Source organism: Podarcis liolepis (assembly GCF_965112155.1).
Source record: "Podarcis liolepis genome assembly, chromosome: 7".
In the NCBI taxonomy this organism is placed as follows: Eukaryota; Metazoa; Chordata; class Lepidosauria; order Squamata; family Lacertidae; genus Podarcis; species Podarcis liolepis.
Genome location: NC_139561.1, coordinates 64,311,794 through 64,334,271, shown reverse-complemented (window position 1 = coordinate 64,334,271; position 22,478 = coordinate 64,311,794). Strand labels below are relative to the sequence as shown.

At 44.9% G+C, this 22,478-nt stretch overlaps 2 protein-coding genes across 6 annotated transcripts in view; one reads left to right on the top strand and one right to left on the bottom strand.

The window, feature by feature from the left end:
- Nucleotides 1–4,629, bottom strand: part of KIAA0319L (KIAA0319 like) — a 56,935-nt gene extending 52,306 nt beyond the window's left edge. Inside the window, exon 1 of the mRNA XM_083511758.1 lies at nt 4,162–4,629. The gene's annotated coding sequence lies outside the window, so the exon portion shown is untranslated. The remainder of the gene's footprint in view (nt 1–4,161) is intronic.
- Nucleotides 4,630–4,646: 17 nt separating this feature from the next.
- NCDN (neurochondrin) lies at nt 4,647–20,790 on the top strand. Of its 5 annotated transcripts, none has more exons than XM_083511793.1 (8): nt 4,647–4,754; nt 10,673–10,764; nt 11,315–11,450; nt 11,850–12,827; nt 13,420–13,661; nt 16,521–16,745; nt 17,222–17,364; nt 19,089–20,790. In XM_083511793.1, exons 3-8 carry the CDS (start codon nt 11,325–11,327, stop codon nt 19,523–19,525), a joined length of 2,151 nt encoding a protein of 716 aa, XP_083367919.1. In that variant the 5' UTR covers nt 4,647–4,754; nt 10,673–10,764; nt 11,315–11,324; the 3' UTR covers nt 19,526–20,790. The 5 variants fall into 5 exon arrangements, with proteins under 5 accessions (XP_083367919.1, XP_083367918.1, XP_083367921.1 ...); XM_083511792.1 differs by having other exon boundaries at nt 4,750–5,031; XM_083511795.1 differs by lacking the exon at nt 4,647–4,754 and adding an exon at nt 4,761–4,962.
- Nucleotides 20,791–22,478: the final 1,688 nt, after the last annotated feature.

Genomic DNA, 22,478 nt, shown 5'->3' with positions numbered 1-22,478 from the left:
TTTCCCCCCCTAAAAACTGGGTGCGCCCTATGGTGCGAAAAATACGGTACTCTCCTCTATGGTGCAAGCCTATTTGCCTGGCAATTGTCACCACCAGGGCAGGAGCACTCAATTTGATAACTGTTCAGTTGCCAATTGAACTGCAGTGGAACTAGAACCTCTTCATGTAACCTGAATCTATCCCTTCCCCAAAGCAATGCCCATTCCTCATAGCAACGTCTACTTATCTATATTCTAATTAGCACAGACCACTCCAGTATGCATCCAAGAACTGGAACTAAAAGGGAAGCAAGGGAGCCAGTATGTGAACAAAAGCTGTGCAAATTACCTGGAGGAGCAATTACAATCTCAAGACACTTCATCATTTGGACCATGCCACCAGTACCAACACTAATAGGCCAGCAGATATCAAACTATACATTTCTGTGCTCCTAGTGGGCCCTGAAGACTCTACAGAGCAACAGATTCAAGTGACTGCTGGGGTTAGGACTCCCTCAGTACCATGCATCATCCTAGGAAGGGAGAGATGAAGGTGTTCCCATATGACCTAAAATATGTTACATAACTCCATCAAAGAGGATCTTAGGGATATCCTCAGATTGCACAAGGAAGGAATTGGCCATGCAGGAAGCAATGCAAAAGCCCAACCTTCTGCAATGCTGTATAAAAACAGAAGATACGCCTAAAAACCCCTTCATAACGTTGCAGAGGATTCTAAGGGCATATTTCCAGGTTATATTGGGGGCCAGCAACTCTGGAAGAAGCATGACAGCCTGACTTACACTACATCCAGCATGGCTAAGGTAAAGGTAAAGGTACCCCTGACCATTAAGGTCCAGTCGCGGACGACTCTGGGGTTGCGAACTCATCTTGCTCTATAGGCCAAGGGAGCCGGCGTTTGTCCGCAGACAGCTTCCGGGTCATGTGGCCAACATGACTAAGCCGCTTCTGGCGAACCAGAGCAGCACACGGAAATGCCATTTACCTTTCCGCCGGTGCGGTACCTATTTATCTACTTGTACTGCGTGCCTTCGAACTGTTAGGTGGGCAGGACCAGCATGGCTAGCACCAATTAAATTGTGTCAGCCACCTGCCCAGTCACTCTGTACCACTGGGCTGATGCTGAGATCAGCCTATTAGTAGCATCTAATCTCATGTTTTGCTCTGAACACCTATGCAGGATGACAAATTAAATTAAATTCCTGCTGTTGTGCAAGTCTTTAACAACACCATTTGAGGAGTCAGGAACAGCTCAAAGTTCAATTCTGTCAGCTACAGGCCTGAAAGTCCATTTCCACAGAACAATGAATAGCTTTCTAATCAAGAAGCTGTGAAGCAGGTTATTCAACTGCTATAATAAGGAGTTCTTACAAAAAAAATTGGACGAAGTAGGCAATAGCAATTATGAATTGTGAACAAATGTCCAAGGAACTTTGAGCATTGAATGAAAGTTTAAACACCAGCTTCTGCTATGACTAACTAAGTCATCCAGCTAGGTTTATTTTATTTCCGTGTCTGGTTCTCAATACAATGGAGAAAAGGGTGTAATGTGATGGTAAAAAATGTGCCAAAGAGGAATAAAACTGCAAAAAGAACCCAAAGAAACATTTTCCTGTTGGCACTTCAAAGTGCCAAACTAGACAATACTGTATGTTAAATGCCTTCATGAATTTAGCCCTTTCACTCTGCACTGTTTTCTCAATTAAAGTTGCCCCCAAAGGAAAGCTGACATTGACACCAAAGCAGCTTCACTTCTGGAGCAAATAGCAGCTTAAGTTCATTGGGACCATGACTGGAGTGGCAAGATGAAAAAGTGGACAGGGCTCCTCCAACTTTAATAGTTGTGTAGAAGAGAGAATTTTGACAGTTGTAGCTTGTCATGTAAGCCCTAACAGCGATGCATAAAAAAGGGGGAAAGAAACAAGTACCGTACATTAAATGCTTTCACACATTTAACACATTGTATAGTTTGGCTCCAAGATTATATGAGGATCCTAGTAGCTACAGCTTTGCCTCCATCTGATTTACAAATGACACACACATTAATTAGCTGCCCCTAAAAAGTGCAAATTAAGCACAGCCTTCTATATCACTATGTGCTCCCCAAGGGTTCCTTGACACAAACCACTATACTCAGTGCTAAATCAAAGAGGCTATTAAATGCACTTACTGAATGGCATTTCAAACAGCTTATTAACAAGGTATTTCTTCTCAGTGAGCTTTCAAAATCTAATGCATTCCTACAGAATTTACAACTTATTCATATTCAGTAGAATATACCGGTAATACTTTCTTTATACTTTTTAAGGTACTTTCATTCTCCATTCTCCAACACAAATAAGATTTCAACCATTCAACTTAAGTGCATGTATTAAAAGCTGTTCTTCCCACTATATGCATGCTTTTAAAACTTTCACTCAATGTCTAAAAGTCTACTAGACACACTGTAGATCACTTGACTCAATCTGGATATATTTGCTACTTTGTATAGCTAAATATTCTATTTTGCAACAATGTTCTTGATCAAGCAGATTAACTAGAGCTGCAAAAGATAAGATACAGTACTTAACAGCATTAGAAGAAACATTTGAATTCACGAGGTGTTTTCAAAACAAAAACAAGATTTCTGTGGCTAACCAGGTTCCTCAATTCTTCCTAACTTTATTTATTTATTTATAGGCTAAGATAGTATTTTCCAAATTTTTGCCACCTGAGGTTGACTTTTTCCTCAGAATTAAAACTGGAGCCACATTTTTATCTCAAAATTTCTACTTTCACAGTTAGAATGAAAATTACCATCCTTTAGATGTCCATCTCCTATGTGTCTGCAAGTCAGAGTTCTGCATGAGCCTCCAGATGGGAAAATGGCAAGACCAGAGTAATAACCCATATAGTCACACAACAGACAGCTTTGGTGGGTCATTTTGATATGTGTTTACATGAGAAATGATCCCATCCTTTCTCAACATGAAGAAATACCTGTCTCCAACTGAAGCTGATTGGAAGGAGGCAAAATCAAAGCACCAGTAAAATGCAGAGATATAATGGACAATCTCCTTTCTGGGTGGCTACTTTAGGTTCACACCAATCCCAGTAAACAGTATAGGAACTACTGGGCTAAGAGAAAAGAGATTCAAAGTAGAATTAACTGGTACAAAATTAGCACTGGAGGATTCCTTAGCATTTATATACACAAAAGCTTCCAAACTAGCATGAAGAGTATGCATCCTCAAGACATACATAAATAAAATGCATCCCACTGATACCCATAGGGTTACTAATCTCTACCCCCAAAAATTTTATGGGGCATGAGCAGGCTCACAAATAAGAATAAATCAGGTTGATTTCCTCCTCCTCTGGAGAATCATGGAAGTTTTTAAAATACAAGAACAAAAGATTACAGAATTTATTTAAAACACACACCCTGCCAGAGAACTCAGCAGGAAGATAATACCTAATGCAAACAACTTGCAGGAAGACAATTTGATACTTTTGTACGGAGAGGACCAACAAACCAAATCTTTGCCCAAGCCTAGAATCAAGTCCTTTTCACTTCAAGCTGCTCATCCTGGGGTTATCTGAGGGTTTGGGCTAGGAGAGGGTCCTTAAAACTAGATTGCCACACTCACTGGCACACCTACAAAGGCTTGCTACAAAAATAAGCTACGGTTTGCCAACGCCTGAGCATTGTTTCGTCCACTTATTGGCACTATTTTGTCCATCTTCAGGCCACAAATCCCTCCCCGTGCCACTTTTATTTCTATTTGCAGGAAGAGGCTTTAATTCAAGAGTACCTGCTTTGCACTGGTAAGGTTGCAGGTCCCCCCCTCTCTCTCTGCTTAAAGGATTTAAACCGAAGCTGCACTTCCTACAGCCCCAACAAAAGTTTGATTTCGCTGTTCAGGACGGAAACCGCCACTCTTGAGTGGAGCCCAGCTGCTCCAAAAGCCTCCAGCGTCATCTAGTTACAGGATCTCCCTTGCGTCGCTTCCACCCCCCACTGCAGCGCACTCGGCGCCGTCCAGGCAGCCAGGACCCCTTCCCTCCGCGCTGACCATGCCTGTCACAGGAAAGGACGGACAAGGCGGGAGGCCCCACCTCGGTCTCCGCCGTTCTCCACCCGCCCTACTTTCAGGAAACGCAGTTAAGAGCGGCACTTACCAGAGGTGCATGGCGGACGCGGAGAGAGAGTCCTCTTCAGTTGCCCGCTGAGGGTGGCGAAGGGTCCGCAGGCCGCGCGACTGGGAATGGAGGGGAGGTTGTGAGGGGCAGCGGAGCGGGGGCGTCGTAGTCTTGACAGGCTCAGGTAAGGGGAGGGGGCGTCACCCTGTCAGCATCCCCCCTCAGGGTGGAGGTCTGGGCGGCAGGCCTCGCGTTCACCATGGTAACCACGTAGGCCTCAGGCTCCCTCACCAGCAGCAGCCCCCCCCGCCAAAAAAAACACACCACAACACACCTCAGTGTCGGAGGCTATTCAGCACGCGCCTACAGACGCTTACACGTCAGCGCGACATTCCTAGAGCAGCAGCAGCACCTCACTCGACTCTGCCTAGCCCCGCCCCCATCTCTCTCTCTCTCTCTCTCTCTCTCTCTCTCTCTCTCTCTCCCGGAAATACAAAAAGGTACGCCTTGCAGGCCAGGCCGGCCAGCCAATCAGGGCTGGGTTGGCCGGAAACGGAAAAAGACCGCGCGCCGTTGCTACGATTGCGAGGTTTTCGCGAGGGACAATGTGTTTCGGCCCCCCAACCACCACGGTTTGTTTTTTTTAAAGAGAGGGGGTTTGTGGAGGAGGTGGAAAATGCCCATATCTGACATGGAGGCGGTGGCTTCTTAGGGCACGTCTTATGAACTCGAAGCGCTATTGGCGAAAGGGGTAGTAAGGGGGAGGTTGATTGGTTAAGGAGCGCGTGCGTGGGCTGGTGAGGCTAGTGAGTGCGGGGGCTGAGAGGAGGTGAGACGGAGGTAAGAAGGGAAGGGGATGTAATATAGTGTTTTTCTTGCGCCAGTGACGGATCCTGCTTGGAGGAAAAGGTGAGTGTCGGTGTTTGCGGAGATGAGGGGGGTGGAGATGAGGGGGGTGCTCTCTAACGAGAGCAAAAGCGAAGTGCGTCACGTATGCGGAGGCTGAGGGCTTGGGTGGGTGTCTGTGGGTGCGCTATTAAGGAGGGAGCAAATGCACCTCTGGCAGAGCCTGCGCGTTCTAGCATGCGCCACGCGCGCAGGCTCTTCCTTTAGTGGCATTTCGCATCTCCCGTTTGGTGTCCTGGGGAAGACTTCCGGTCAGCTTTTGCACGAGCCTAGAGCTGCGATCCTAGCGGGATTTGCTTGGCGGTAAGTCCCACTGAATTCTGTGCGGCTGTCGCTAAAGTAAGCGGGGTTAGGAATGCAGCATCCATCTGTTTTATTCTGGTGGTGCTGCTTCTGCAGCGGCTGCTCTTAGTATTTTTTTAGATGCGTTTGCAGAAAATGTTTTATGCTTGCAAACATTTTATTGCTTTAATATGTTGTGAGCAACCTTGGAAGGGTAAGTGGTGAAATATTTTTGGACCTGCACCCAGGGTAAGTGGTGAAATATTTTTGGACCCAGGTGCAAATCCCCACTCAGCGACTGGCCTAGTGAAAGCTTTTTAGCTAGCTCCTCTGAGACTAGGCTATTTCATGTTAATTCCTGAGGGCTTTTTGTCCAGAAAGTTCAGCTGAAGCAGAATGCTTGTAGGGGCTAGGTAGTTTTATCTTATCTCGCCGATTTTTCACCGGTTGCGTTGGTTACCCGTTTCCAGACGGTTAGCCATGTTAGTCTGTTGCAGTAAAAATAGCAGAGTCTTGTGACACCTTGTGGCAAAGACTAACACTTATGGCGTAAGTGTTTGTGGACTGCAGTCTACTTTATTAGATGCAAGACTACTTTATTAGATGCATATCTGAAATTCAGGTATATATCCACATGGTTTAAGGAAGGAATTGTGCACAGTGTGATCGGAGAGAAATGAAATGCAGAAAGTACAGATATGCTGATAATTACATAATTGGCAATGGTAATTCACAAAACAATTGCAGATAATGCAGACAGATGGTTACTTGTTCAAGGTTCAACTTGCACATAGTTGTATGTATGTACACCTTCCTAGAAGTATGCCCTGTTGATTTCTCCGGGGCATAAATCCAGATAAGGATTGCATTTGACAGACCAAGTACTCCTATATGAACCTGCTCAGATGCTAAGAGCTGTCCTGCATTCTGGTCAATCACTATGGTCAAACAGGCCAGTAGCCTGATGTCTGTATCAGGGAGAATGCCTTTTCAGTGGTGGCACTGTATTTGTGAAATTGCCTCCCCCCCCTTCCCCAATCTATTGTGGCTTTTAAGTAGTCCCCTTATTTTTCCAAGCTTTTTATAAATCTTATTGCTGCCTGTGTTTGACAAGTTGTTTTTTTAAAAACATTTTTTATTTTTAGGCTTTCTGAGGACTTGTTCTGCAAGGGCGAATAGAAATATGTTAATTACAAGATTGTTGTGAGGATGAAATGGGAGGGTGGGAAAAACCATGTCACCCTGGAGAAAAGAAGGGATATAAATGTAATGAATCTCCACAGATGTTAGAATAGTAGGAGTGCGGTGTTATTAGGACAGGGGTCCCTGCCTCAGAATCCTTGGTATATTGGTCTAATCATAGATCACAGTAATGGATCGTTGTAAGCCATTTTCCTGCCTCCCCACCCATCCCAATCTGCAATTTGGGTATACTAACAGTGGACAATGTTACAGATTTGTCATTGGTTTTCCTTCTTACACCCCCCACTTCCAGCCCTGAATGAGTATTTTGGCTTACAGGATATGTATACACACCCCATCTGTGGGATGGGAAAAATAATATTGTAAATTTTATCATTTGTAGCCCACTGCAGTTAATGTCTGCAGGGCAGCTAATGAAAAATTCATTTATTTTTCACACAAGAAGACGCATGCATTCATTTCTGTCTTTTAGGGAGCAGGACTGGGGGCAGACATAATGTGACCGCCAAGTCTTGTGCTACATTGTTACTGATGAGCAGATGTCACTATTACCACTTAAACAATCTGTTGGTATGTTAAAGTGTCACAAGACTTTTTGTTCTCTTTTCTTCACCGAGGTACAGCCAAGTCTTCAAAAATAACCAGGAAATCTGGATTGCAAGCAAAAAACTGCCCCCACGTGAAATTTGTTTTAAATTTGGGTGGGGTTTTGGTGGTGTGTAGTTTTGAAACATTCATGGTCTAAATACCTAATCTTTGTCTATTTTATGTAACTTTGTGGTTTATATAGTGCCTTATTGCCACATATATGAATTTTATTAAACAAAAATAAATAAACCACTTGGTGGGGGGACCAACCAAATAAACTCAAAGGTGTTTACAAAAATTGACTTGTTTGCCATATAATCTACTGCAGAATCTTTATGTGTGTGTGTGTGTGTGTGTGTGTGTGTGTATCAGGGTAGAGATGTGGTACCTTTGGCTCTGCAGATGTTGCTGGAGTAAAATTTCCATCATTCTTTATGACTGACCAGGGCTGATGAGAGTCAGCCAAATTAAACTTTTATTGCTTATCACCAAAGGCCTTTGCAGAAATTCAGACAGGCTGAAGAGTGAACAGTAAATCATGTTTGCCAATGCAGGTACTAAAAATATTTAATGAGAGCCAGAATCAATTATTTAAAAAGCAAGAAAAACAAACAGTAAAAACAAGGGATGAAAATGCAGTAAAATAATAAAACTATCATCAAATCGTGGCATTATCATGACAATTTATAGCTATCTCTGAAAGCACTATTTGCACTCACTGCTGCAAAGATCCAAACATAAAAAAGACACAATATAAATCTTGGAATGCTGACGATATAGCTCTTTACCCTGGCCTTTGACATTCTAGTTGGCAGAGTCCTACTCAGAGTAGACCCATTGAAATCAACAAATGTAAGTTATCCTTGTCCATAGTGATGTGAGATGAGAATATTCTCCGGAGAATATTCTCCAAAAACTGTAAATTCTGTGTCTACACAGCTGCTTTAAATGTGCAAACCTCATTAATTGAGAATATTCTTGAGAATATTCTCCAAATATTCTCTAGAATAAACTATTGTTGTTGTTGTTGTCCAAAAACTACAACAACAAAATGTGTCGTATTCAGTCTTTTACTACTCAGAACAGACCTATTGAAGTTAATAGAAATGGCTAATTTAATTTCACTGGATCTACTTTGAGCAGGACTTAGTTGACCACATCCCTATATTTCTAGGGCCTGCTCTAGTTATGATAGTAAATTGTTATAAACTCTTTTAATGTTGCACTTTACATTAGTGGAACCCTGCCTTGGACTTTCTAGTGAAAGCAAGTAATTAATGATGATGATATCTGGCAATAGACAATGTTTTCTAGGATGGTTTTGTTTGTGTGTAATCCCAATAAAATAGTATCTAGAAACCTTAAAACAGGATTCCAGGCATAAAGAACAGAATTAAAAGTAGTGATTGCATGAAAGCATCTACACTGAGCCAGAAAAGCTTTGCCTGAGTTTAGCAGACGTAAGACTTAACTAAACTGGCAACTCTACCATGGTCATTTTTTTACTCTACCATGGTCATTCATTACCTTAGAGCATTAATTTTATCAGATGAGATTGACATCTCTGTTGAGGTGACTAAAGTGTATGCAGAAACATTAAAATCTGAGTATCTTCTGATATCTGGAAACCCAGTCCTTGCAATTCAGTATCAATTTAGACAGATTTTATTTTTAGTAAACAAATTTATAGACTGTGTCATGACATAAAGCGTAAAAACAGAACGAAACACAGAAACATAAACTTAAAAACAGCAGAAACCTTTTACCAGGTATAAAATTTATCTTTCATAAATGACTGGGTTACACCTTGGGGAAAGCCTTCCTAAACAAAAATGTCTTCAGAAGGCACCTACACAGCCCCATGCTAGGCATCTGTATGACTTCATCTGTGTGATTTCAGCTGGTCATCGGTTCCAGAGAGCTGAAGCTGCCGACACTAAAAGCCTGTTAAATCTATCTGAAGAATTGTCCATAATTATAACAATAAATTATAGCGTTATGGTTACTGGATGAGATTGAAGAAAGTTGTGTTTCTGAATGAATTAGGAGTAGTAGGGCAGAGCCAACAATTTCTTCAAGAAACTGTTCTGTAAAGATTCCAGCTTCAACATTTGGGAAACATCCCAGTCCCGTACTTTATTTATTATTCCATTGTGTATGTTGCTTCTGCACACATTTGCCCAAAGCAGCTCCCAATGTGACAGCAAAAAACACAGAACAATGCATCATTACTATAACAGTCTAACTGCTAACTCATTTCAAAACAGAATATGCCAATCCAAATAAATAGATCACTTCTGATGATGTGGATATTATAACATTCTAAACTAATTATAAAATAAATGATCAAACACATGTATCAGTTAACATCAGTGAGCTGAACTATATCAGCCAGAACCAGCTTGGATAAACATTTCCAATGCAATCAATTATTAGCAATGATATAACCAGCACCCTTTCCATAGCAGTACTAACAAATAAAGAGCATAACATTTTTTATAGAGGTTAAAAATTAAAGTGCACACATTTCCTAGCAACACAGAAATTGCCTTTCATTAATCCTTGCAGGGAGCCACTCTTCAGTCGACAATAGATACTTCAGCCCTATACAAAATCAGCCCTATAAAAAATTCTGAGTCATTACCTTGTTTTGAAACCACTTTAAAGCAGGGTCTATTAGAACACCCCTTTCTATACAACAGTTTAATATGGTGTCCAAAGTTGTAGAAGCTGAAACCTCTCTACAGATTTCCCAAGAAAATGTATCATTAAACTGAATTCTGAATTTCTAGGCATTTAAATTCACCTCTTAGGTCAATCAGTTACTCATCTGTTTACAGTTAGAGTTTCTGGTGTCTCTTTCCAAATACCACAGCCTTGCTTTTTGAGTACTTTAGGGTTTTTAAACTGCCTTCTTAAACCTACACGCACATGAGAGAGAAGATGAATATTTCAGAGCAATTGCCATTTTAAAAAACCCTCTGAGAGAATCTACCCTGGCACTTGGCAAGAGTAGATAACTATGGAAAGCTGACTGTCCTAACCCAAAGATGGGTGTCCTCCCTGTTTGCCTTTACTGGCACTTGAAGATGGTGAGCGTTGGAGTCCCAGCAACATGTGACAGACCATAGGTTCCTCGTCGCTATTTTGGGCATGGTCTAAAGCTGACATTGCCTACCTTTTTGAGCCCACCGGCACATTTGCAATTTTGAATGGATACCACCTCTTCTAGTTGCATTCTTTCTCCCCTCCCCTGGAGGTCCCTACATAAAAGAGAGCAAGCGTGCACACAGGTTATTTGTTTTTACATAGGGTGTGGGTAAAGTCAAATCAGGCAAAACTGCAACATATCTTGAATTTGCATTGCTTTGCTCAGAGTCCCCCCAACCACCATCAAGTTAAAGTTTGCATTGGCACAGTAGAAACCACAGATCTGGTGCTTGCAAGCACCACAAAAACAGGTGCCTGCTCTATATCCCCACCCTACCTGACTCCTGCAGCACTCCCCCTTCTTCCCTTGACTCTGCCCCCCCCCCATTTTCATCACTCTGCTTTCTGTTCACCTGGCCAGGTGCTGTTCTGAACCTTAAGAATCATATAGAGGTGAAAGAGCATCACTTTGTCTCGATTCTTCATTCAACTCTACCTTTCTAAGAGGAAAAGGTAATTGCCCATACTCTGTCTTGGGACAAAGGTTGCAGTGCGAGAGGGTGGGGTCTTGGATTTTTTGTGAATGCGATGTGAAAGCGATGGCCTCAAGGGTTCCATTGCATGCATGCTGGCAACCCCAGATCTAAAGTGACTTCATTTGGAGTGCTAGTTAGGCCTATTAGATATCATTGCCTGCTAAGAATGTGCACGTTACCACAGCTGCCTATTGCTGCAAAAGCATCAAGGCAAGACGCTTTTTCAGGAAGCTTGCCCATCACTTTTACTGATCTTACTGCAGTATCCCAGTAAGCATCAAGCTTCATAGCTCAGTCTTTCTTAACTACTACACTGTACTACCGTTAGCTGCCTTAAAACTTGGTAATCCTGAAAGCTCAGTAGTTTTGGGTTCTTCCCTGTTGTTAGCCAATTAGTTCTAGGCATGAGCAATGTGTCTTTGCCAGCAGCCACTGCTGTAGGGGAACTTGGTCTATCCAGTGTCACTGTGATAGGTGATCTTTTGTCTATCCTGTTGTATGAAAACAATGGTGGTCTTTACGTACAGAGCTGATATCATGGCTTCAAATTCGGGAATTGTCCCTGATGATGGTGAGAGCAGCAAGAATCCTACACTGGAGAGATGCCTCAATGTGCTTAGAGATGCAAGCAACGATAGTGAACAGTTTGCTGCTCTGCTTCTGGTAAGAATATGGCCTTGCACTGGCAGGAATAGACTGCTTTGGAAGCAAATTTGGGAATGAAGATAAGCTTTTTGAATCCAGCTATTCATGGTAGCTGGCTGGCTGGCTGGGTGATCAGTAGTTTTCTACCTGTAAAATGGGAGTCATAATTACTAGTAATTGCTTAAGATAAGGACTTGGGTTAGATAATAGCATCCACTCTTGTCCTGTAGACTAAAGGTGGACACAGATCCTTGTAACAAGGAAAGAGCAAAGCCTTCCATGTCTGTGGCATGCAAGAGGAACTTAGGGAGGGGGAGGCCTAGTAAGCAATTATAGCTGAGGAAGGGAAATGGCTAGCTCAGTCAAGCCATGTCACAAAACTGCACGCTTCTGATGCCTCCTGATTTTATCCTTCAGGTGACCAAAGCAGCAAAAGCTGGAGAAATCAATTCCAAAACCCGCCGGAGGATCTTTGACGCGGTTGGTTTCACATTCCCAAACAGGCTTCTGACGTCTAAGGATGCCCCTGAGGGCTGCACACAGCACACATTCCAAGCCCTGGGCCTCACCCTGTTGGCCTGCTTCTGCACCGATCCAGATTTGGCTCGGCATCCCCAGGTCCTTAACAAAATCCCGGTTTTCAATGATGTGATTTCAACTTGCAAGCCAGGAGATGCTTCTTGCAATGCCATGATTGATGATGCTTATCAGTGCCTCAGGGCTATCATGGCCACTCCAAAGGGTCCCAGAGAGTTGGTGAACAGGGGCACTGTCCCAGCACTGTGCAGGGCTTATGTGAAGCATGGCTATGGCTTTGATCAGGCCTTTAAGCTGCTTGTGGGGCTTCTGATCGCAGCTGAAGCAAAGTGCTGGCAGAGAGCCACTGTTGACCTCATGGGGGTGCTGAACGTACTTAGTCTAGAATTCCAGAAGGCTGAAGACATGACCAAATTCCAGCTGTGTGAAGTGCTGCCCCGCTTCATCCCTCCCCTTCTCTCGCCCAACACCGAATGCCTCCTGCCCCTCTACCGAGGCCTGGCTAGCATCCTGACCAGCAAGCTGAGCACTTCCCAGCGGGACCCTGCCTTGAAGCTGGCAGCCTGCCTGTCACAAGCCTGTGGCTCAGAGTGGATCCAAGGAGGGGGTGCTGGCAGCAAGTTCTTTGCCTTGCTGTCCAACCTGGCATGTGTCGAAGTCCGCCTGACTCTGGAGGAGCTGGATCTGGCAGAGGTGGACAAGAAGCAGGAGCTGATGGCTGCTTGCTACGTTCTGATGGAGACGGCAATTGTGGAGTGCACAAAAGAGAAAGGTTCTTTGCTGCTGGAGGCGCAGAAAGTGCAGTTGGTGGGGATCCTGGAGGAAGCCTTCGGGGCTGTCATACACTACTTGAGACAGGTATAGTAAGACTCCCAAAATCTTCCAATCTTATAAGGCTGCCTCTCTCAGGAGTTCGGGAAGCAGTTAACAGTCTTACCTTTATGAGGGTCCGAGGCTGTCAACTGTGCCAGGTTGGTAGGAGTCATCTGGTGTCCAAGTGAGGCAATTCTTGTGGGTAGGAAGCCCAAACTAGTATTGAGGGAAATGAACCATAGTACAGGACAAGGAGCAGAGGAGGAAAGGGGGAGATAGAAATGGCATCCCTGGACTAAATGAAAATGTGGAAGTTCTGAATAACACAGCAGGGCATAGAGCTCTGAAATGGGGGCTGCCTTAACTTTTGTTTATGTAGGGAAGACTGAACTGGGAGCCAATCAAGGCCTTTGAAATCCATCAAGGATGGTAGAAAAGGTGGAAAGAATCTACTGTTTCCCCAGATTGCTGTTTTGGCCAAGTAGCTGAAGTGCTTGTGGTCCTGCAGGCTCTGCGGCTTATCAGCTTGGATTTAACAGATGGTACATGCTCACTTTCCTTTGTCTGGCTCACAATGTCACTCATCCCAGCCTCACTGATTTACAACATGTTTGTGACTGCTTTCTCTGTCCCACAGGTAGGGCGAAAGAAGCTGGACGACCCTTTCATCTTTGCCTCTGTTCGAATCCTTGGGGCCTGGCTGGCTGAAGAGACATCTTCCCTCAAGCAAGAGATCTGTGACCTTCTGCCTTTCCTCATCTACTATGCCAAGATGCGGTTTGAGGAGGAGAAGAGAGTCAGAAGTAGTTTGCAGCAGGAGGCAGAGCAGGCTGGGCAAAGCAGCATCCAGCCTCCTGTTTGGCAAGGAGATGCTATAAGGTAAATTACAGCGTTGAGTGTTGAAATATGTTGTTTTGCTGCTTTATGCCTTCTAGATTCCAGTTTGGGAATCAGAACCACTTTAGGTTTATTCTGCTTAAACACTTCTAATGATGAGCTGAGGATCAGGAACATTCTGGCTGGAGTTTCAGCTTGGACATTAAAGTCCTTGAGGGGCCTTAGGCAAACCTCTGCCTCGCTGATACACTGATAAAATTCTGCGCTGCTACATTTTTGGAAACGTTCTTCACAGAATAGAATTGTAGACTTGGAAGGGACCATAAGAGTCATCTGGTCCAACCGCCTGCAATGCAAGAATCTCAACTAAAGCATAATATGAAGCTTTTCTTTTGTCATCTTAGTTATCAGTGTGGAAATGACTTGGGCTAGATTCCATCTTGGGGTGGCAGCTTACTCTCCTCCGGAGATAAGAGGTGTAGAGTTTTTACAGGGGTCTTATATTGCCACCAGGGCTCTTTTTTAAACATTTACATGAAACTGTGGGGGAGAGTGTTGGTGACTCCCAGTGCTGCATATTTTAGCTAGGCAACCAAGAGCAACAGCAGTGGCTGTGATCAGTTGGATACAAGCAGGGAAACTGAGGCTGAATTCCAGGCAAGACAGAAGTGATGGTAATTGGAAGCCCAAGTATTTGATAGCAGTAGATTTATTGTTGTTGCAATTAGCGTGTATAAAACTTAGCAGTTAGCAGGACTCCTTCAGTAGTGCTGCCCCCTTCCCCTCTACCCTGGACCAGGATGCTGTTGAGGGTAAGCTGCTTACTTGCCAAGCATTCTTGTCTATCTAAGGCAGCTTCTGGCCACCCATCAGCAATGGCATGATGAACACTAGAAAGGCTTATGCAACAGCTCTTACTGATGGTTTCTAATCCTGAGACCATGTGGGAGCAGCATTTGTTCGTGGGCGCCTGACTATAGCACAAAGGTTCCCAAGTGAGTCATCTGTGTTCCCTGGAGAACTCTTTGCAACCTTCCTGATGTGGAATGGCATTACAAGCTTGGGTCTGGAAAAATCAACCCATCAATATTGACTCCTGTGATTCAGTTTACTTTGAGTTCACTCTCTCTGCTTGCTTTTCTTCTTTTCTTTTCTTTCCTTTCCTTTCCTTTTCTTTCTTCCTCTTTTCACCAGTCTCTCAGCTCTGAGGTTGGTTTTGTTGGATATGTAGGATCAGGAGCCATGTAGGAACAGCTTCCAGGATGCAAATCCACCTTGATTTTAAATATGCAAAGTTCCATCAAGTTCCTTTGTTCCCATCTTTTAAGCAACAAAGGCTGGTTCATTAAGGCAAATGGGGCACTGCCCCACCAACTTCAGCCTGCCCCATAGCCAGTCCTGCCTGCCTGCCTTCTTACTTAACAGCACTGGTTGTCGGCTTCCTCCTTCTTAGCCTCAGTGCTGTCACGCCATATATACTTCAGCAGGGGGCAAACCTGGAATTAGTTGGCTCTGGCCTCACCTGCTGTTGATTATCCTCCCTTCTATCCTATCAGTCCCAATGATCACCAACTCCCACTCTAGTGGGACCAGTAATAAAAGCTGTGGGAAGGCCAGACCACCAATAAGCTTCTTGAGTTGAAACCAGCCCTTCAGCTGCGGTCAGCTGTGTCACTTGAGAACCAAAGGTAGGATGTTGTCCTGGCTCTGTTAAGGATTGGGCACGGAGTCCCTACCAATTAGCATCAAAGGAGGGGAGAGAAGACCCAACCATGTGCAGCCTTGTCATGTTCCCAGACTGTTAAAACAGGTCTTGCTGGAGTGTATGTGATTCCCAACAGTCACTGCATACCCAGTCCCCTCCTCCAAAATTGGCCTCCATCCTGGGTGACCTACAACCTTTAACCAGGTTCCTGAGCTCCCTTGTATGGCTGTACTCTTCTAAGAATGTTTGAATTGTTTGGAGCCGGTTCGCTCTCCTGCATTTTACAATAAGGATATAATGTGTAGTGTAATACTGCCTAGCTGCTGCAGTGTCACGAGCTACAGTACACCTACCTGCCATCTGCTTAGGTGGCAAGGCAGGGGTATGGAGCGGTGCCTCTGGTAGTTGTCCCAGTTCTATGCAACTACTTCTCCCTTCATTGTGTTAGGACTTACATAATTTCCTCCTTAAAAAAATAATCAGGACTTTGACTAGTGTAAGAAAGGAGCCAGGGGTATCTAAGGCTAACTTTATAAACCTGTCCTCCTGCGGTCTGTTATTATGTGTTAATCATTGTGGGCTGCCCGGAAAAGAAAAGAAAGACTTAGGAAAGATTGGGTACAAATGCTTTCAAGAAACAAACTTTATGGGATAAACAAGACAAAATGCCCAGACCCCATTATAATAAGCAGTCTGAACATTTCAGATCTTACTTTGATATTTAATTTCCCACCCCTAGTCATGTTTTGCAAATATAATGGGAGAGGCTCCGTTATTGGTCAGATTGGCAGAAGGTGCAGCAGGGTCTCATTACTTTGTGCAAAAATTGTTGGGCCTTTTTTTGAATATATTCAGCAGTAGCCAGTGCTAGGGTATGGCATTGGGCTTGCTGTTGAGCTGACCTAAGGTGGCAGCTCTTCAGTAGCAAATCTTTTGTAACTGGCTTGGGTTTTTTACTATAGAAAATCCATATTCCAGGTTGAAATGCATTTTAATTTCACCATGGTCGTAACAACTTCCTTGTTAAACTTTGCTGTCAGAAGCTTGAGGCCATGGACTATCTAGTTAGTGGTTTTTGTAAGCTGCTCGAGGGACTTTTTTTGTCTTAAGAGCTTGGGTATATAAATGCGTTAAATAAATGGAAAAAAACCCCTCTGCCTTTAACTTAGTTCCAACACTTCCATGTCCCCTTTCAGATTCCTCTTACCTGGCTTAAGCCACTTGACTGCAGAGGATCGACCCCGTGGAATCCTCATTTCAGAGGGGGCGCCGGTACTCCTGTGCCAATATTTCTTGTACCGGTGGGAGATATTTGTTTCAAATACAGATGCCCTGACTACATCGACTACTGTGGAAACCAGCCTTCAGACGTGTTGTGAAATTTTCCTTAATTTGGTTGTGACTGCTCCAGATTTAATCAGGTAATGGGTAGAGGAGGAATGCAAGTGAGTTAACGACACCTTAACATGTTACAGAGGCAAACCTCTGTTTCCAAATGCAGACTTCTTATTCACATATTTTTAAAAAATATGTTATTATTTTAATATGTATAATAATGTTTGTAATACAATACAAAATGAAGAGCATGGAATATAATACTTTAAATATTCATCAAGTTCTTGCTCAATGAATTTCTTTAGTAAGAGATGTACACCTAAAAATGTAACAAATGAATTCACACATGACTGAGGAAATCATGGTTTAATTCTTCACCCAGGGTTTAAATCCCCACTAAGTTATGAAGCTCATAGGGTCCTAGCCAAACCCCTCAAGCTGGTGTGGGACCAAAAATAGATAAGTTTATGCACATAACCTTGAGTACTATGGGTGAAGGGTGGACTGCAGATATGATTAACTCCAAAAGCATCTTGTGTTTTGCTTTCTCTCTCACCTGCAGCCGAGAAGATTGCTTTGCGACCTTGATGGACACATTGCTGAAGTCCCTTCCTTCTCTGCTGCCACAGAGAGAACATCTCGGCCTGACAGCCAATGTGGCAACACTGGGACTCATGATGTCCAAGAGGCTGTTTGCTTACCCAGGCAAGAAATAGCGCTGTCAGCTTCCACTGCCAAAACTGAGTAGGAAGTCAACAAAATGTAACCATGCCCTAGTTTTTCTTCAGCGGCAAATCTGTTGCTAGGCTGTACCTCTTCAGAGTGCAGGTGTGTGCCCACATGACCTGAATGCTGTCCTTACAAAACAAAAGGCCAAAACCCTTTCATGTAGAAAACCAGCACATCATAAGAGAAGGGTTCTAGCCAAACCTCCTCCCTGATGCACTAGTTTTTCACTGTGTGGGGATTATTTTGGGTTTTTTGTTTTTGCATAGAACAGCATGCGAGCACCCCCGCAGTAGCCTGAAGTGGTATAGCCCAGGCACAGGCTTATTAGCTCAGTGAAAGCTAGGCCTGTGTGGGCAGACAAGTGGTTCATTACCATCCATCTCCATGGCAACTCCGTATAGTATCGTTTTCTTTCTTGAGTTGCCCAACATGAGACACTCTTTTTCCTCCTCCACTACCCTCCCGAGTTGGGAATTGACAAACAGTGCGCTCTAATTATATGGGGAGTCAAATGAGAAGGAAAAGAGCTGGGATGAGAGGGTGCAAGCAAGAGAAGCCTCACAGAGGCAGTTCCCTCAGAATAAGCTGCTGATCACTCAGCACAGCAAGTGGCCCAAAGCCCACACAGCCATCCCAGTTGGGCTAATTAAAATGTACTTATTTTAAGTATTAAGTTTGTATCTTTCCCTCCTCCGAAAAACTAGGCATAATGCACATGGAGGTGCTAGCCCATTCTGTCCTTGCAGCAGCACTGTGAGGTAAATTAAGATGGAAAAGAGCAGCTTGTCCCAGGGGTGATGCTGCCCGGCGGGTACTGGGTGGGGGCGGGACGTGCGGAGGGCTATCTCTGCGCTTGCTCATCCCCCCCCCTGGCCTGGCTGCTAGGCAGAGGCTGAGGTGTGCAGAGAGTGCGCAGCAGTGTCAGGGGGTGATGGCCCCCTCAATATTGGGGGAGCTGAAGCCTCCTCCTCCTATACCCGGCGTCACTGGCTAGTCCTGAGGTCAGCCAGTGAGAGTCATGGCTGAGTCTGGCCCCAGGCCTCCCAGGCAAAAGGCTGGGACTGCATCTTACAATGGTGAACCCTGTTATGACACTGAATGTACTCCTGCAATCAGTTCTGATTAGTGTCACCTGAAAAGGGAGGGGGTGGCGTACCACTTCTGGGCCTATTCAGGAAACAGTTTTGAAAACTGACCAAGGAAGGGGTCATGGGGGGAAACTCAGGTCTCTTCTTTGTACTGGCCTGGCTCAAGTTAAAATATTCCTAGAGGGGTTTCAACCTGAGGAAGTAGTAGGAAGGCAATGCCATAAGAACCTAAGAAGAGACTGATGGATCTGGCCAGTAGTCCAGCATCCAAGCCACACAGAGGCCGACCAGGCACCTGTGGGAAACCAGCAAGCAGAATTCGAGCACAAGAGCCCTCTCCCTTCCTGCAGCTTCCATCAGCTGGTATTCAGAACCATTTTCTGCCTCCAGCTGTAGAAGCAGAGTATAGCCATCCTGGCTGGTATCCATTGATAGCACTCTCCTCCATGAATTTGCCTAATCCTCTTCGGAAGCCATCCAAGTCAGTGACCATCACTGCTTCCTGTACCTTCCCAGACCTTGCAAGGAAGCATATGTTGTTGGTGAATGCCCACATTACCTCTCTCTATCTCTCTTTTTTCCTCCCTTTCTCCTCCTTTCTTTTTCACTCAGGTCTGCAGGGGACTCCAGAATCTGAGGGCTTCTTTGATGCTGCCATCCGCTTCCTGGCAGAAGCCCACGTGGCCCAGACTGACCTCGACGGGGAGAAGGTGACCATGAGCGTTTCTCCAACCTATAAGGCGGCCTGGCCAGCCATCCGTGAGTTGTGGTTTCTGGGCATGCAGGCTTTCGCTAGCTGCGTGCCCCTCTTCCTGTGGCTGCCGCAGGACGTCCTGCGCTCCGGCTGGCTTCAGGAGCTGCTGGCCTTGCTGGGCCGCGTGGCGCCGTCGTCCGTAGACTTGGAAGTTGTCCGTGCTTTCCAAGGCATCCTGGTGGAGCTGGCCCGAGCTAGCCAGCCGTGTTTGGAGATGATCCAACAGCACCGGGGTTTGGAAATGGCCAGCCTGTATGGCATGGCTGCCTTGGAACAATGTCTCTCTGAGCAGTGAGCAGTGCTCAGAACACGTTGTGGTCGGGTGGGGGGAAATGTTTTCCCTGAAGCAGTTTTTTATCATCCTGTTTCATGCAGATGGATGATCTTCTTAATCAGTAGGGCATGGGATGTGTCGGGCACCTCTTCCCAGATGGCTGCACAAAGTTTTAAAACAAAATATGATGTCTCATAAAGCATGTGTCCTAGCTCTCTGTGATATCGTAGAGTAACATGAAACAATTGCACAAATGTATGCCAGTGCACGTTAGTGCTGTTCAGTTGACTCTAATGCACTGTGGAAAAAGCTAGTTTTCCTCTAGAGGGGAGAGTAAACAAATGCTAAAGGAACTTTGGCGGCATTCTAGCGTGGAAGGGAAGGAATGTTTTTAACTATGTATAGTGATTGTTTCCAAGGTGTCCTTTTGCTACCTTAATCAGGCTTCAGGGTAGACTTAAGTAATGCACTTATGAAGGGCATACTGGATAGACTTCTGGCCATCTAATTATTGATTACCTCAGGACTGTGCCATTGTTGGAGCTCTTTTCTTGAGGATACTATTTATTTACCTATTTATTTATTTATTTGAATATTCAATTTTTAAGGATACAAATTCTTCCTAGGCAGCTTACACGTAACATTGAAGTACATTGATAAAATCACAGTGAAACAGTATTGAACAACATACAAGCCTTTGGGATCCTTCCCACATGGTAGCTGATGTCTTTATTTAATAAATTTGTACCTGCCTTTCTGGACAAAACAAAACAAAACAAAACACCAAGGTGGCTTACAATTTTTTTAAAAAAAGCAGGGACAGTTTAAATGTGATTAAAACAACTGGGGAGGAAGTTTACTCTGTTAACTGGAGTGATGACACCCCCAGTTGGAGCATGACCAAGGTCTCCTTTGCTTGCCTGCCTGCTCCCACGTGGCTGCTGGCATTAGATGGCCCTGTGCGGGGAGATGGGGCAGGCAAGGAGGGGGAGGGTGCAAGCTATTTTGCTGTTAAAAAGAATTGACTCCCTTTTGAATCAACTGCATTTCAAGGAAGAGGGATTTCCGGGGCCAAATATATAGTATTGGGATCTGTACTCTCCGGAGTGTTAAATGTTTGCTTGTTTTTCGCTTCTCTGTATTACTCCGCATGTAGGCTCTTGCATGCAGCCAGTAAATATTATGTTCATGAGTTGGAGGCTGGATTAGCCCCTGAAGCTGTGGCCTTGGCTTAATATCTTGGTGTTTACAGTTCAGTAAATAAAAGTGCTTTGTCTTGTAATAAATGCCTGGTTCTTACTGACATGTGGGTCTTGTTCACCAAATGGGTGTCTGCTGGAAGCAAGCATCGCCTTTCCTCTCATTCCCTCCTGTAATCCCTGTGAAGCAGAAGGGAGAGGGAGGGAGAGCCCTACTGTGTCAAATCAAAGGTTCCTCTAGTTCAGTATTTGTCTCCAGCAGTGGCCAACCAGATGTCCTACGAAGAGTTCACAAGCAGGGCATGGAGGTCTCAACCCTTTGCAGTTCATCCATAGCAGCAAATATTCGACGTCCCAGTGATTCTGGACATGGCTAGTAGCCATTGATGGGCCTCTCCCAAAGCAATACATATTAGTTACTGATCTTTAGTCTGCCTTGAAATTTGCTTTGATAAGGAATTTTCTGTGGTGTGTCTCTGGGTCGGGTGGCTGGAGAGCCTCCAGGGTTGGCTTGGATTACAATTCCCATCATCCCTAACCCCTTGGCCATGCTTGTTGATGGGAGTTAGAGTCCAGCCAGTCCATGGATGGCCACAAGCCCTGATCCAGATCCATCTGATCTGTTGGGTAGCAGCTCCCTACTGCGAACCTACAAAGTGAGGGCAGAGTGGTTGGCATTCACTCAGCAATTAATGGAGAAAAGTATGGCCTATCTGGCCGTTGTCTTTACGCCAGTTGGGCAGCTTTATGAGGCTGGTGCCGGTTGGTTCTTCAAGCAAAATTCAACTTTATGGGAAGAAAAGTCCTTTTACAAAGCAGGTACAGTCTTCTCAGCGTTCTGGTCACAGACTATTTCTTTCTCATTTATGCACTGGTGGTATGAAGTGGGACAAAAGGGCCATTGACACTCTTGGACTCACCGAGATGACGTGCAGGTTCTCAGCGGCAGATGAAGGCAGCCATCTCCCATCCAAGCCTATAAAACCTTTTAAATAGCGCTGCTCTTGCTCCTAATCACAGACCTGTGTGTACTTGTGAGTGCAGGAAGCACTGTGCTGCCTCTTTTCTGCCCCCCCCCCCGATTGAGGGAAGTTCAAGCAAGGTCCTTTATTTCTCAGTTAAAATATTCCGCCTCAGTACCAAGAAGCACCTATGGGGATGCAATGTGTTCAGAGCCCTGGGTAGGCATTGTGATGTGGGAGTTGTGGTTCAGCTGACGGGTTCATGGGATGTTAGGTGAGGGGTAGTAGCTCTGGTGGGGGACACGTCATACTCCAGGGGTAGTTTGGCCACCATTGGTCCTCACCGTGCTCTCAGCTCTCACCTGTAGCTCCTAGCAGGTGTCAAATGTAACAGCATCCACAGCCTGGGAACGGATTTGACTGGTCGGCTAAAGCAGGTAAGGGTAGCCAGTGGGTCTCAAACCCATTGTAAGTTAGGGACTTCCCCTGCAAACAAAGACAGACACCAGCAGATAGAGTGGACAAGACCAATAGTCAAGTGAGTCAATGGTCAAGGAGGCAGTTTCTTCATGTGCTGTAGAGGGAACTAAGGGGCAGATTAGACTCAGCCTGGGAAGATAGTTCCCTGAGCTCTGGCTTTGCTAGGGGTGATGGGAGTTGTAGTCCAACAACATCTGGGGACCCACAGGTTGAGAAAGGCTGCTTTAGACCACATCAGTGAGGCTGAGGGGTGGTGGTCTTGTTATCTGGGCAGCCCAGGACCTCCATACACACTTCCCAGGCTTGGTCACTTCAGTGCTGCTAGGACAGCGG

Coding starts and splice junctions, on each gene's coding strand:
- NCDN (XM_083511793.1), top strand. CDS start 11,325: ATGGCTTCAAATTCGGGAATTGTCCCTGATGATGGTGAGAGCAGCAAG. Junction 11,451..11,849: donor AGTTTGCTGCTCTGCTTCTG/GTAAGAATATGG, acceptor TTTATCCTTCAG/GTGACCAAAGCAGCAAAAGC. Junction 13,662..16,520: donor TGGCAAGGAGATGCTATAAG/GTAAATTACAGC, acceptor GTCCCCTTTCAG/ATTCCTCTTACCTGGCTTAA.